Source organism: Phyllobates terribilis, unplaced genomic scaffold (genome assembly GCF_046119375.1).
Source record: "Phyllobates terribilis strain yellow unplaced genomic scaffold, ASM4611937v1 Scaffold_5__5_contigs__length_657084704, whole genome shotgun sequence".
Taxonomy (NCBI): Eukaryota; Metazoa; Chordata; class Amphibia; order Anura; family Dendrobatidae; genus Phyllobates; species Phyllobates terribilis.
The window spans coordinates 181,240,008-181,255,102 of NW_027362765.1; the positions used below are offsets into that span (position 1 = coordinate 181,240,008).

At 41.6% G+C, this 15,095-nt stretch overlaps 1 protein-coding gene across 1 annotated transcript in view; it reads right to left on the bottom strand.

Moving 5' to 3' along the window:
• The window catches only part of KCNH4 (potassium voltage-gated channel subfamily H member 4), a 252,586-nt gene extending 244,142 nt beyond the window's left edge, over positions 1–8,444 (bottom strand). The window contains exon 1 of the mRNA XM_073683560.1: positions 7,905–8,444. Coding sequence (XP_073539661.1) covers positions 7,905–7,980 — 76 coding nt within the window. The 5' untranslated portion in view covers positions 7,981–8,444. The remainder of the gene's footprint in view (positions 1–7,904) is intronic.
• Between the last annotated feature and the right edge of the window lie 6,651 nt (positions 8,445–15,095).

Consider the following 15,095-nt stretch of genomic DNA (forward strand, 5'->3'; position numbering starts at 1 on the left):
TACAGGCTGCTTGGATACCCATTACATGTAGCGTATGGCTTCAGGGGTGCGGTTTACAGAGCAAGAGGAACAGAGCTATTACATTTTATATATTTAATCTAGAAAGATAGGCAGTGTTTATAAAAATATACAAAGATGATACAAAATGGGAACAAAACAATACGATATATACAATTACATAACATAAAAAGAAATAAAGAAAGAGAATTACTAAACTTGATGTTGCAGGAATGGCTCTTATCTTTATGGGGGAAGCACTCTGAGAAAATGGAACACTCACAGCAAACGTATGTCTTCCAGAATGAATAAAAACAGAGACCTAAAGTTCATTTTTATTAGCTCAATGCTACGCCCACATTCCCTCCTTGATGAGCTCACATGGGGGCTGGTTGTGGGATGTGCTAGATCTTTCAGAATTCCATGAGATCCCCAACTTAAAGGATATTTTCACCCTTGGAGGTCCCAGGCGGTAAATATTGTATTCATCTTTCTTACTGAGATTTTATCTGTCTATAGAGATGAAACATGGCCTTCATAACACCATTCAGAGGACCGTTATTAAGTTGGAGGGGTTAGAATGGCCTTATAGTGATGTGAGTGAATGTGTTATGCTCGTCCCTACGCTACGATGCCAAAAATATATCTCCCCTGAATGCAAACCCCAATATTCATAACTGACCAGTGGCTCTAAAACGTCTGAGAAGATTCTTTGATCATAGGAAGCCCTATCCATTGGAAAGCTACTTCTCTGCTTCTGCGTAAACAGATCTCAGACTTGTTGTCTTCTTCCCAGCAAATCTCCCTGCTGTAATTATCTGGTCACTGCAGGAGGCCTCTACTCCATTGGAGGTTGAATTGTTAGCTCTCTTGGTCTTCCCTTGTTATAATTAGTTTTTCTCTTTGCAACTATAATTAATCCCATATGTTGAATGTGGAGTTCTACTTCAATAGAGGTTGAAGTGATAGTTCTTTCTCTCTTCCCATATGTTCAATATGAGGGGGACATGTCCCCTCCTTGGAGAGGTCTGTATGGATTTTAAATTTTATCTATGACAGAAGGATCACTTTTTAAAGCTGACTTTGAGCCAACTACTTTCCTCCTTGGAATATTTTTTATGTGTTGGTTCACAAAATAACTATATATTATATGACCTGTGAATTGTAATGGGAACAATAAAGTTTGCAATTTATTTAAAAGTGTACGTGCAGTGTATATATAGGATGGGCCCCACTAAAATGATTTGGTTTGGGGGGACCAACCCACCTCATACTGATGCTTCTCACTATTGAAAATTAGCGCCTCTATTATGCTAATGGGGAGGATCTAACAGTTAACAAAAACAATAAGGCTCTGTTCATATGTCTGTTTGGGCGATCTGCATGGCTGACCCAATTCGTAAACAGAGAAATAGAATAAGCGATCCGTTGCATCAGTTATACAAACCAAAGTAGAGGGGCTCCAATGATTCTTATGGGGCCCATCCAGGTTCCATTTTTTATAACTGAAATAAAAGGTCTTCACGCAGCCTTTTTTTCTGTGTTAAAAACAGACACCGAATGGTCCCCTTAGTAATCAATGGGGCTCCTATAGCCTAAAAATGCAATGGGTCACTTATTCTATTTGTCTGTTACCAAACAAAACAGACAAAACGGACTGTCTGAGCGGACATGTGAACAGAGTATAAAATGACAAAAATGAGCCTATAAAACCTGAAAGTGTTTAAATAACCATTTCAAGGGGAAACCCTTTAAATGCTTTGTTACCCCCTACATAAATATGAGAAGACAACATTAGATTACTAGAAATTGTCACGTTGTACGTGCAGCCCGATTTGTAAACGGCATGGTATATAGAAGGAAAAGGTGAGCAGAATGATATACTCTATAGGTTTGTTGGAAAAAAACTGACTATTAGGGCTTGTGCACATGACCGATTTTCTATCCAAGTCCAAGAAAAACTGATGTACCTCTGATGAAACTCTGATCAGAATAATCGGGTCATTTTTCTCGGATGTGGAGAAAATGGTTGTCGGACCCTACTCTAAGAGCTCGTGTACACCACCGATATTCTCGTACGAGAGCTATCTGTGGTTTTCACGGATAGCACTCGTACCTATGATATTCTATGGGGCTGTGCACATGACAGAGTGATTGGCAGAAAAAATGGGAGACATGTCTAAGTGTCAGATGACCCAGTGTCTATGGGTCTGTGAAAAAAAAATCGAACCCCACGCGGATGACATTCAAGTGTGGTCCAATTTTTACGGACTGACACAGTGTTTTGTTTTTTTTTCCCCAAGTCCAAGAAAAACTGATGCCACTCTGATCAAACTCCGAATACTTGGACCGTTTTATACTTGGAGACATCGGTCGTGAGAACCTACCCTTACTTGAATTTTATTAATTAAAATCCCTACTATTTATATACTTAAAAGACCAGTGAGCGTTCCTATTCAGTGATTTACAGATATCTTTGCATGCACCATCATACAGGGAAAACTGCCAATCACTAAGTAGGAACGCCCACTTGACTCATATTGTATACAAATACCATAGATTTCAATGAATAAAATACAAGTTATACTGAAACTTTTCTCATAAAAAAAGTATATAAATCTGATCAGCTCCTTGTGCTCTAGAACATCCTGCCTGAAGAACAGATACTATTTTCAATGTGACAAATTCCCTTTAAGTCTGTGATCTCAGACCACTTCTCATTTCCAAAATAAATGGACTCTATATAGACCCTAAATCCTTTTAACACAGCTCAGAGATTTCTGTTACTGTCATTGATTTATAATAATTCATTCATTGTCTTCCAACCATCTGAGTTTCCAAAACCATAGAAAAAAATGTAAACAATGTGTGGTATGCTGGGACTCATAGTGCGCAGCATACTGAGATACTTCTTCCACAGACATTGTCTAGGCTTTTCTCTCCAAGGGCGGCTATATACTTCTCACAGAAGATTGTCCTCTCTGTAATGTATGAAGTCATTATATTGACATCCACATGCTGCCATGAAAATAAAATAGATGGTTAGAAGCGGAAAATTCCCCAGGTCCTTCTATACTAGGTGTGTCACTGTCCCCCTAGGATATTGAATGAACACAAAAACAAGGCATTGCCGGCAGCTGGCTCCACGGAGACCAACAAACAAAGGCAATGTCTGCAGGGACAAGACTGCCGTAGTCCTAGTCTGATCCTTAGTCCTCGCTCACTGTAACATTCGTAATATGGTAATGACGGGAGGCAGAAATCAAGAATGGACGTATCATTACCGTATTTTTTTATTATTGTTATTAAATGGAGCAGCCGTCACCTTCTGTATTCTTCTCATACAATATTAATGGCTGTAATGTCCACCTGAGGCCCTCGCTGCTTTACAGCTTTCTCCATATCACATATTTAGATGGAAATTGCTGAAATTTTCCTTAAATGACCAGAATGAAGGAGACTTAATCATCATAGTTACACTCTGTAAGAAGTGACATCACTTTCCAGGTTGACATTTTCTACATAAAAATAAATGCGTGTCAGAAAAGCAATTGATTTTTCAGAAATAAAATGAAATGAAAAGTTGTGGCTATCTCCCTATTACAGGGAATGTGTCATCAGAAAATCACCTATAGTTTAAGTCTAATTTTTTTAAGTGCAATGTATTTAGAATGTTTAGTAATTTTATGTATTTTTGCATCCATGTTACTGTCTAATTTAAAAAAAGATCCTGGAATCTTGTAGTTTTTACTCTCGCCATTGGGCTTAATAATAGGCTGACACTTAAAGAGGTTGTTCGGGACTTTAACATTGATGGCCTATCCTTAGGATAGGTCATCAATGTCTGATCGGTGGGGGTGCGACACCCGTCACCTCCGCCAATTATCTGTTCCCGGTGTTGGCGGCGGCTGGAACTGCTCAGTTGCTGAGCTGCACAATGTGTACCAGTGGCCGGGTACTGCACATCCACCTCCTATTGATTCAAGTAGGGGGCGGATGTGCAGTACTCAGCCATGGCCACTATACAGTCAATGGAGCTGTGCTCTCCAGCTCCGCAACTGAGCCGTTCCAGCCACCACCGACACTGGGAAAAGCTGATCAATGGGGAAATAAAAACATTATAGTTTTTGCTGTTTAAGTCCTGGATTTGACTTATGAATACTGATGAGTGAAAGAGGTCTACATATAGAAAAAGCAGCATCCACCATTTCCAATAGGTGATGATCACAGCTCACCTCCTGCCCCTCTCTGCACACTCACTTCTGTTCATATCACAACATGCCTAGAAAACTCTCACATAGAAGTCAATGTTCATCTCCTGTTAACTGTCCATAGCTGCTATAAAGCTTCTGGATGCTAATAACAGCAACTTAGGCAAGATGATAACCCCCACCTCCCACAATTGTGCACAGAATTTAAAAAATCTACAATCAGAACACAAAAACAAAGTAGAAAAATAAAAAATGTTACCATATGCTGTCTTTAATCAGTGAAAAAATGTAGGTGATAATTTCTCTTCAACTAGAGGCCATTAGGGCTATGTAACTTACATGAATGGCTACAACATGGCTACAAACAGGTCAGGAAGTCACTTCCAAAACTTGGCCACACCTACTGGTATAAGGTATAAGCAAAACTACTTAAACATGTTCTATGGCTACAAAAATAACTTCCAACAGTTAATTTGAGGATAAGCCAATCACGTAACTAGAAGAACATGCCAAAGGCAAAGAATGTACTTTTGACAATGATTTATTTGTTCATTTTACTCACTTATATATAGCGCCATTAATTCCACAGCACTTTACAGACATTAACATCACTGTCCCCATTGGGGCTCACAATCTAGATTCCCTATCAGTATGTCTTTGGAATGTTGGAGGAAACCGGAGAACCCGGAGGAAAAACCCACACAAACACAGGGAGAACATACAAACTCCTTGCAGATGTTGTCCTCGGTGGGATTTAAACCCAGGACCCCACAGTGCATGTTCCCACATAGGTTGTCCCAACTTTTCTAGACCGAATAGAAAATCTTTTATTGTATCTACAGGGATCATTTTTTTTGGGTGGTCTACTCTACAACCATTATTTTAGTACCACACTTGAGGATGGCATAGTGATTGACATGGAGACAGTAGGTTTATGTTGAAATTGATACCTGCAGACAGGATGTTATATAGCAGGATGAGCTGATCAGATTGATATACATCTTTGTGGGAAATCTTTCAGTATTACTTGTATTTTATTAGTTCCTGCTCAGTGATCGATCGTTATCGCTGCATGCATTGTCATAAAGGGAAAGACTGTAAATCACTGAATAGGACCGCCCACTGGACTCCTATGCATTGAGAAGGGTCTCTTGACACAATTTCAATAAATAAAATACAAGTTATACTGAAGCTTTTCCAACAAACCTGTATACAGTATCATTATGCTCAGGTTATCATTCTCTATCTATACCATGCTGTCCACAGATGGGACAGCATGTACAGCGTGACGAGTTCCCTTTGAGCAGAACACTGGTTTATTCAATTTGAGGCAACTAGCGTAGCAGTTACAGTATCTCAATGAGCGTAAAAACTTGTTAGTTGCACACGGTATTGTGGCACAGAGCTTGGTAGTTGCACAACAGCTTAATGGTACAGGGCTTGGTGGTTACACTAAAAGGCTAGTAGCAATAGTAAAAGTCTCTAAGTACAGTTCTCAGTATAACTCACTGCAGACGCCAGCAGCAGATACAGAATATTAGTTTAGGGCTCATCGTAACCCACTTAATCCAGTTCGCAGCGCGGCTCACTCAGTACAGGCACTTGTATAACTCATTACAGGTGTAGGTTCACCATCTTAACCAGAAGATCACTCCTTGTGCTAGCCCAATATACCAACTACAGTCAAGAAGTAATTCGTAACCACTTCCAACATTCAGGGCCACGCCAAATAGCCCAAATTTACTGTTTAGGAAGACGTGGCATAACATAGTAAGTCACAGCATAATATGGCATAGCAAATAATCACCACTTAATTCATTGGTGGAACGCAGTTCAAGTATGCAGTGTAGGAAATGGGGTAGGATGGCGCATTGTTTCAGTGCTCAGACAGGTATCTCCAGACATGCGGAATCATAGCAAGGCTTTCCTTCACCTAGGGCAAGGATTCAGTTCCTCTGTCCTCACTCTTTATCTAATGGGCATAGCAGTTTAGCTTATTGGCAGCCTCCTGGCACACACCAGCCTTGCCCGTTCATAGTTATGCTCTGATGCATAAAAAGGATTATATGGCAATCAGGAGTTTTGGAAAGCTGGGTGACAAGCCCCGTGGGGATGGCAGCCATATTACCTCTCAACTTTCTAGGAAACATAAAGATTAGAAACGGAGTTCATGAACTTGACAGAAGACGATGTCACAAGGACTTGAATTTCTGATGTTTTGATTTTGTGGCATATTTTATAGACGGGGCATCTAGTCTGCAGGTTTGGATGGGCTACGATGCCATCACTGATTTATCAGAATATCTCCAGTGAGTGATTTCACGCTGTGAGAAATATATTGATCTTTGCATACTTTCATGGCTCTGGGACCCCTTTTAATAGAAATAGATTGAGCTTTTAGACTTTCACGGGATCCCATCAATTAGAAATAATTATCCCCTGTGGATTTTCATGCACCATGTCTATCACTGGAAATACATTGCAGTAATGCAGATCTACAGATTGCAAGCTGTGTGATGAAGCGTATGTTATAAACGAACACTATGCCATCTGCTTGACAGCGTACTCTGGCGTTCCCATCCCGCAGAACAAAAGACCCATCTCCTTTGCTCACACCTAACCACCATCCCTAATATTAACCCTCTCGTCTCTGCGCTGAGAGAAGCAACCTCCTCTTATTTCAATACAGTCCATTGGTCACTTTCATTGCCAACATCTCAATGAAATAACAATACTATAAATTAAGAAATCAGCAAGCCAATGCCTTATTACTTCCATCATTCTGGTGACGGATCTACAGGAGCTTCATGGGTTAAGGTGTTGTCTTTTTTCAGCTGGATGGGCAATGCCAGTACAGACTGACCTTGGGCATCTGACCTCATTTGCATTTAACTATACCAATATAATTGGAAAATATGTACCATACACTGTACAACTTCATCACCTGGCAATCTGCCCAGGCCGTGGTTACTAGCAGAAGACTTCATAATGATCTCATTCAAGCCATACACAGTAATGTAAAAGAGGTACAAAATAGCAAAAGCTGACCCACTTCCTTTTTGATGAGCCAGAAAATTGTGGGTTTCCCCAGCAGTGAAGCATCCACATGGTCCTGCACCAGAATATGTAATGTATGCATATCAAGCCAGGGAAGACCATGGCATGGAGATAAGATCTGCACTGGGATGTCAAAGGTGGTATCTTCTAAACTATCGCCCCTATAAAAAACTTCTATGGAGCGGATGTATTTCTGAAACTCTAAATCGCTACTATTATTGGTCAAATGATTAATTTAAGCAATAAAATTAAGAAGAAAGCATCCATTTGCCAAGTTTCACAAGGTTTACATATTGGAACCTTGACACAGATTGAAATTCTTTAATGAGTCACTCAACTCTACTGCGAATACTATATTGCAAACATTTTTTAAACTTTTTTTTACATTGCATAATAATAGACAAAAAAAAAAAAGAATGATAACAATAAATTATACGATAGACTATACAAGAATGTGTGAAATTGTAGTAGATGCCAAATTCCAGGGGCATAAATAAGCAATAAATAATACGACTATAACTGCTACTAAATGGTATAATATTGTGAGTGTAGTGAATACATGGCAGATATACAGATTTTTTAGTTGCAGTAAGTGGTAGTCATGTACACGGTTGTAATAAATAAATGTCATGTACGTACGAGTCCCATCAAATCTTGTAGCGATGGTATCCAAGAAAGTATTCTGCGGAGCAAGCAGACCTTTCATCACAGGCATGTTTCCACCACCTTGATGCTCTCTCCTTGTCAATAATCCTTCCGAGACGCTGCATCAGCATTGAGAAGATGCTACAAAGTAGACAAGGCACCCTTGTCCTCCTCTCTAATGCCCCACTCAAGCCAGAGGAAGCTTCTAAGAGATCTTGTCCTAATTCCACAGCTAGACAGAGCGTAATGAATGACATGAAGAGTCACACATTGACATTCATTCTTTTATTGTGCCCGCTGCCTCTCTCTCACCCTCTCCTCCCTTGTGTGAGTCTCTCTCTTTCTATCCCTCTCTCCTCCCATCTGTGTTTCTCTCTCCCCCCTCCCGTATTGAGCTGTCCCCTTCATGTACCTGCCTTCTAACTCACATGGTCCCCTGACTCTCTTCAGCTTGTCTCTATCTCCCTCCTCCTATTTACCAACACACCTCTGCCTGGAAGGCTCAATCTCCATCTCTTTATGTCTATTCAGCTTTTTTTTCGTATCGTGCTGTCTCTTTACAGGCAGTGAAGAAATGAGGATTTGCTTGAGACTAGTAATAATTTCCCATTTCTCACAGATGCTGAGATCATCCACTTGTTTTCTTTATTCCATTTAGAACACCTGCCTTCAAGCAGAATAAGACTAAGGCAGACGCAGATATCATAGGGCCTGTATATAAGAACGATAAATGGGCCCCATTCGCTCACTATAGAATGGCCCTTCGCTCTAGTAATTCTACAGTAATTGCGAGCTACGAAATTTATTAGCTCAATCTATTACATGTAATTTAATAGACAAGATGACGGCTATTTTTAAGGTGCCATTGGGCCCCTGTATAGGTGACACCTATCTCATGTGCCCAAGTTAAGCGTTGAGGCGCCGTATTTTACATTAACATTATCTGAAAATGCCGTATCCATGTTATACTGTAATATTTATGGGCTTTGCATGCCACATGTAGTGTTGTTTGCACGTGACAACAATTGGCAGTCTCGATGGAAGAGCTATACCAGGTTACACGGAGGACATGAAGGACACAGAACTTCTCCTGGGCTATGCACTTTCCATCAAGCTGTTCTTTGGAAATAATGTTTTGCTGTTCCATGTGTTATCTTTCTTTGTACTAGATGATTGTCTCTTTAAAAGTGACATTAATGATTGTATGTTCAATTCTAGTGTGTGGGGACACGGTAATGACAACTAAAGGGGGTCTTAGGTTACCTTGACAAAGAGCGCTTGCCGCTCGAAACGAGTCGAAAGATGCCTGCATTCTCTTTTTTTGTGAATGCACAATCTTTGCTTCATATACCTTGGAAAATAAAATGCACTTTTTTGGACTTTATCTGTGAGCTGGATTTTTTTGCTTTCTCTATTGGATGTTGTACCCTGCCCAGGTGCTATCCAGAAGTGTGGAATTGCAAGTGGTGAGCTGGATTTACTTCTGTGACTTAGGTTATTGGCTGCGCCTGGAATGGCAAAGAATGAGTCGGAAATGATTCTTGGGAGGGACCTATGATTATATTTAGAGTAGCCATTTCTCATGTCAGGGAGTTGTTAAGTGGTGTCGTTATCAAGAGAAGAAAAGACAGAGAGGTCATCAGAGAGCTGATAGGTGCCAGGCAATAAGATAGCTGTGCGTCAATTCCTTGTTTTCAGGGCTGAAAGGCATTGGAAGTGGCCAAGCAAGAAGTAAGAACGGCTGTGGTTGAGAAGCCAGAGATTGCTGTAGTGAGTACCTGGACATGGTATAAACTTTCATACTGGTGGGAGTATCGCCATAAGGGACTGTAATTTGAGGCCTCATAGCTGAGTACTTGACCAATGGATGAAAGACTTTGATTCAGTTGCGGTAAAAAATTCCACCACCTTTATTTTATTGCCATTTAAAGTTTCCTTACAACCATTAAACGACGGTACTTCCTTGTGAGGACAATGAGGATTATAGTTACTCTAACCACCATGCATTGTGCCCTCAAGAGTGTGAGCCAAACTTGAGCCACTGAGAAAGTAAAATTCTGCTTCCTGTAACATCTGAGCATCAATTTCTGCGCCATTTCTCATCTGTAAAAATCTCCTTTACTAGCCGGCCCTGAGCTCACACTGATAGCCACATGTACGATGCATTTAGACATGAAAGAAGCTTCATAGGTGGAATGCAGGGTTGAAATCCCTGGACTGTCCGTAAATATAAGACACTTTCTAATCCCGTGAAAATTGATGTGTCTGTGATATTTTTTTAAGATGGAGGAGCTTGTATACATTTTTATGACTGTAATTATCATAATTTTGCATTTTATTGTTTTATAATGTGTCCAAAAAACAGTTGTTAGCCTGTTATTTTAGGATAAGGTGTCCACAAAAAATAAAAAAACAAGTTGACATCCCTGGTGGAAAGATTAGCTTAAAAAAAGAGAGAGGGTAAGTGAAATATCCTTATTTGAATAGAATATACAGTGGGGAAAATAAGTATTTGATACACTGCTTATTTTGCAAATTTTCCAATCTACAAAAAATGGAGAGGTCTGTAATTTTTATCTTAGATACACTTCAACTGTGAGAAACAGAATCTTTTACATGATTAATTTGTCTTTTATTGCATGAAACAAGTATTTGATACAATAGAAAAAAACAGTACTTAATATTTGGTACAGAAACCTTTGTTTGCAATTACAGAGGTCAGATGTTTCCTGTAGTTCTTGATCAAGTTTGCACACACTGCAGCAGGAATTTTGGGCCACTCCTCTATATAGATCTCCTCCAGATCTTTCAGGTTTGGGGGTTGTCCCTGAGTAACATTGAGTTTCAGCTCCTTCCAAAGATTTTCTATTGGTTTCAGGTCTGGAGACTGGCTGGGCCACTTTAGGACCTTGAAATGCTTCTTACGGAGCCACTCCTTAGTTGCCCTGGCTGTGTGTTTTGGGTCATTGTCATGCTGAAAGACCCAGCCACGACCAAACTTAAGTGCTCTTACTGAGGGAAGGAGGTTTTTGGCCAATATCTTGTGTTACATGAACCCATCCATCCCTTCAATACGGTGCAGTCGTCCTGTACCCTTTGCAGAAAAGCACCCCCAAAGTATGATGTTTCCCCCACCATGCTTCACGGTTGGGATGGTGTTCTTGAGGTTGTACTCATCCTTCTTCCTCCAAACACTGCGAGTGGAGTTGATACCAAAAAGTTCTCTTTTGATCTCATCTGATCACATGACCTTCACCCATGCCTTCTTTGAATCATCCAGATGGTCATTGGAAAACTTCAATCTGGCCTGGACATGTGTTGGCTTGAGCAGGGGGACCTTGCTGGCCCTGCAGGATTATAATTCATGACTGCGTAGTGTGTTATTACTGGTAATATTTGAGACTGTGGTCCCAGCTCTCTTCAGGTCATTGACCAGGTCCTCCCGTGTAGTTCTGGGCTGATTCCTAACCTTTCTCAGAATCATATTTACCCCACGAGGCAAAATCATGAATGGAGCCCCAGACCGAGGAAGATTGACAGTCATCTTGTGTTTCTTCTATTTTCTAATAATTGCGCCAACAGTTGTTGCCTTCTCACCAAGCTTCTTCCCATTGTCCTGTAGCCCATCCCAGCCTTGTGCAGGTCTAAAATTTTGTTCTTGGTGTCCTTAAACAGCTCTTTGGTCTTGGGGGAGAGGTTAGATTGTCATTGATTGAGTGTCTGGACAGGTGTCTTTTACACTGGTCACGAGTTCAAACAGGTGCAATTGGTAATGAGTGCAGAGTAGGAAGGCATCTTAAAGAAAAACTAACAGGTCAGTGAGAGCCAAAATTCTTGCTGGTTGGTAGGTGATCAAATACTTACAGTATTTCATGCAATAAAATGCAATTTAATTATGTAAAAATCATAAAATGTGATTTTATGGACTTTTTCAAGATTCTCTCACAGTTGAAGTGTACCTACGAAAAAAATTACAGACCTCTCCATTCTTTGTAGGTGGGAAACTTGTAAGATCGGAAGTATATCAAATACTTATTTTCCCCACTGTATATTGTACTGTATCAAACATAGCGACTATTCAAACAATATTATTATTTTTTATTGTTATAGCGCCATTTATTCCATGGCGCTTTACATGTGAAAAAGGGGTATACATATAAAACAATTACAATAATTTTGAACAAAACGTGACGGCGACTGGTACAGGAGGAGCGAGGACCCTGCCCGCGAGGGCTCACACTCTACAAGGGATGGGTGAGGATACAGTAGGAGAGGGTAGATCTGGTCATGCAGCCATATGGTGGAGCAGTGGTTACTGCAGGTTGTAGGCTTGTCGGAAGAGGTAGGTCTTCAGGTTTCATTTGATGGTTTCCACGGTAGGCGAGAGTCTTATGTATTGGGGTAAAGAGTTCCAGAGTAGGGGGGATGTACGGTAGAAATCTTGTATGTGATTGTGGGAAGGAGATAGCAAGGGAGATGAGCAGGAGATCTTGTGAGGATCGGAGGTTGCGTGCAGGTATATATCGGGAGACTAGGTCGCAGATGTATGGAGGAGACAGGTTATGGATGGCTTTGTATGCCATGGTTAGGGTTTTGAACTGGAGTCTCTGGGTAATGGGAAGCCAGTGAAGGGATTGACAGAGAGGAGAGGCTGGGGAATAGAGGGGGGACAGGTTGATTAGTTGGGCAGCAGAGTTTAGGATAGATTGGAGGGGTGCGAGAGTGTTGGAAGGGAGGCCACAGAGCAGGAGGTTGCAGTAGTCGAAGCGGGATATGATGAGAAGGTGCACTAGTGTTTTTGCAGGTTCGTGGTTGAGGAATGTGTGGATCCAGGAGATATTTTTGAGTTGGAGTCGGAAGGAAGTGGAAAGGGCTTGGATATGTGGTTTGAAAGAGAGATCAGAGTCCAGGGTTACCCCAAGGCAGCGAGCTTGCGGGACAGGGGAGAGTGAACAGCCAATGACGTTGATAGATAGGTCAGGTGGGGGGGATGAATGAGATGGTGGAAAGATGATGAATTCAGGTTTATCTATGTAAAGTTTTAGAAATCTAGCAGAGAAGAAGGATGAACTAACGGACAGACATTGTGGGATTTTGGTTAGTAGGGAGGAGATATCGGGTCCGGAGAGGTAGATCTGTGTGTCATCAGCACAGAGGTGATACTGAAAGCCGTGAGACTATGAGCTGTCCCAGGCCAAAGGTGTAGATGGAGAAGAGCAGGGGTCCTAGAACTAAACGTTGGGGGACACCAACAGATAGAGGGCGAGTTGAGGAGGTGGTGTGTGAGTGGGAGACACTGAATGTCCTGTCTGTTAGGTATGAAGAGATCCAAGATAGGGCCAAGTCTGTGATGCCAAGAGATGAAAGAGTCTGTAGTAAGAGGGAATGGTCAACTTTGTTGAAGGCAGATGACTGGTCTAGGAGGAGGAGGACAGAGTAGTGTCGCTTGGATTTGGTGGTTAGTAGGTCATTGATGACTTTAGTCAGGGCAGTTTCAGTAGAATGGTGAAGTCGGAAGCCAGATTGGAGGTGATCAAAGAGAGCAGGAGGAGAAGTGGGAGGACCGTTCAAAGTGGACATGTTGTTCAAGTAGTTTTGAGGCGTAAGGGAGAAGTGATATGGAGCGATAGCTAGTCAGAGAGGATGGGTCAAGGGAGGGCTGTTTGAGGATGTTTGTGATCGAGGCATGTTTGAAGTATGAGGGGAAGACACCAGTTGTTAGTGACAGGTTGAAAAGGTGAGTTAGGGATGAAGATAGTGGTAAGGTTGGGGATGAGTTGGGACGGGATTGGGTCAAGTTCACAGGTGGTGAGGTGTGATTTGGAGAGTAAAGAGGAAAGCCTTAGTTACTTACCGGTAACAATATTTTTCGGAGCCCATGACAGCACCACGAGAGAGAGGATCCGCCCATCATGGACAGGAAACCTACAGGTTAAAAAGGGCGGCACCTCTCTCCCACCTTAGTTTAGTTAACAGAGCATGAGAGGACCGCCAAGGTTAACAACAACAAAACAAATTCATTTTAAGCCAATTACTCTAAGCAACTTCCTCCGAAGGTGCAAAAAAGAAAAATAACTCTACGGGAGTGCAAAAACACCAGTGTAGGGAGGGAATATAAGGGTGCTGTCATGGGCTCCGAAAAATCCCGTTACCGGTAAGTAACTAAGGCTTTATTCGTACTCCAATGACAGCACCACGAGAGAATTACAGAGACGAAAGGAGATTAGGGAGGGACCACCGCTTGAAGCACCCTTCTCCCAAAGGTGAGATCAGAAGAGTCACCCAAATCCAATCTATAATGCCTATAGAAGGTGGAGGGAGAAGACCAGATGGCAGCCTTACATATGTCTTCGATGGAAACCCCCGTCTTCTCGGCCCAGGAAGTTGCTACTGCTCTGGTGGAGTGTGCTCTCAACCCTTCCGGTACTTCCCTATCACCCCGAGGAGTAGGCGAGGGAGATGGCCTCTCTAATCCATCTCGCAGTTGTAGATTTTGAAGCTTTACAACCCTTTCTAGCCCCCTGATGGCATATAAATAGGGAACTATCTTTCCTAAAACTGTGTGAAACCTCTAGATATTTAAGCACGCACCTTCTAACATCTAATGTATGTAGTTTCTCCTCTTTCTGATTTTTAGGGGGGAAACAAAAGGTTGGAAGATTTACCTCTTGAGTTCTATGAAACCGTGAGACTTCTTTTGGAAGAAAAGCCGAATCAGGCTTTAACACAATTCTATCATCCATAATTTGGGTAAATGGTGGGGATATAGAAAAGGCCTGTATGTCACTTACTCTTCTGGCAGAAGTTTGGGCCACTAACAGGGCTGTTTTAAGAAGAATAATTTTATGGGTGGCTGAATCTAGAGGTTCGAAGGGGGGGTTAGTCAAGGCATTTAAGACCAGGTTTAAATCCCAGGGAGAGGGTTTGGATTTAATGATAGGTCTACATCTGAAAGAGGCCTTTATAAACCGTGCTACCCAATAATTAGCTGCTATATCAAACGCAAATAAGGCTCCTAAAGCCGTAACTTGTACCTTCAAAGTACTAGTGGTTAGGCCCCGTTCTAAACCCCGCTGTAGAAACTCTAGTATCTTCCCAATAGGGATCCCATCCTCTAGTTTGAATTCTGCAAAGGACAGGAACTTTCTCCAAGTTCTAGCATAGATGCGGGTGGTAACGGGCTTT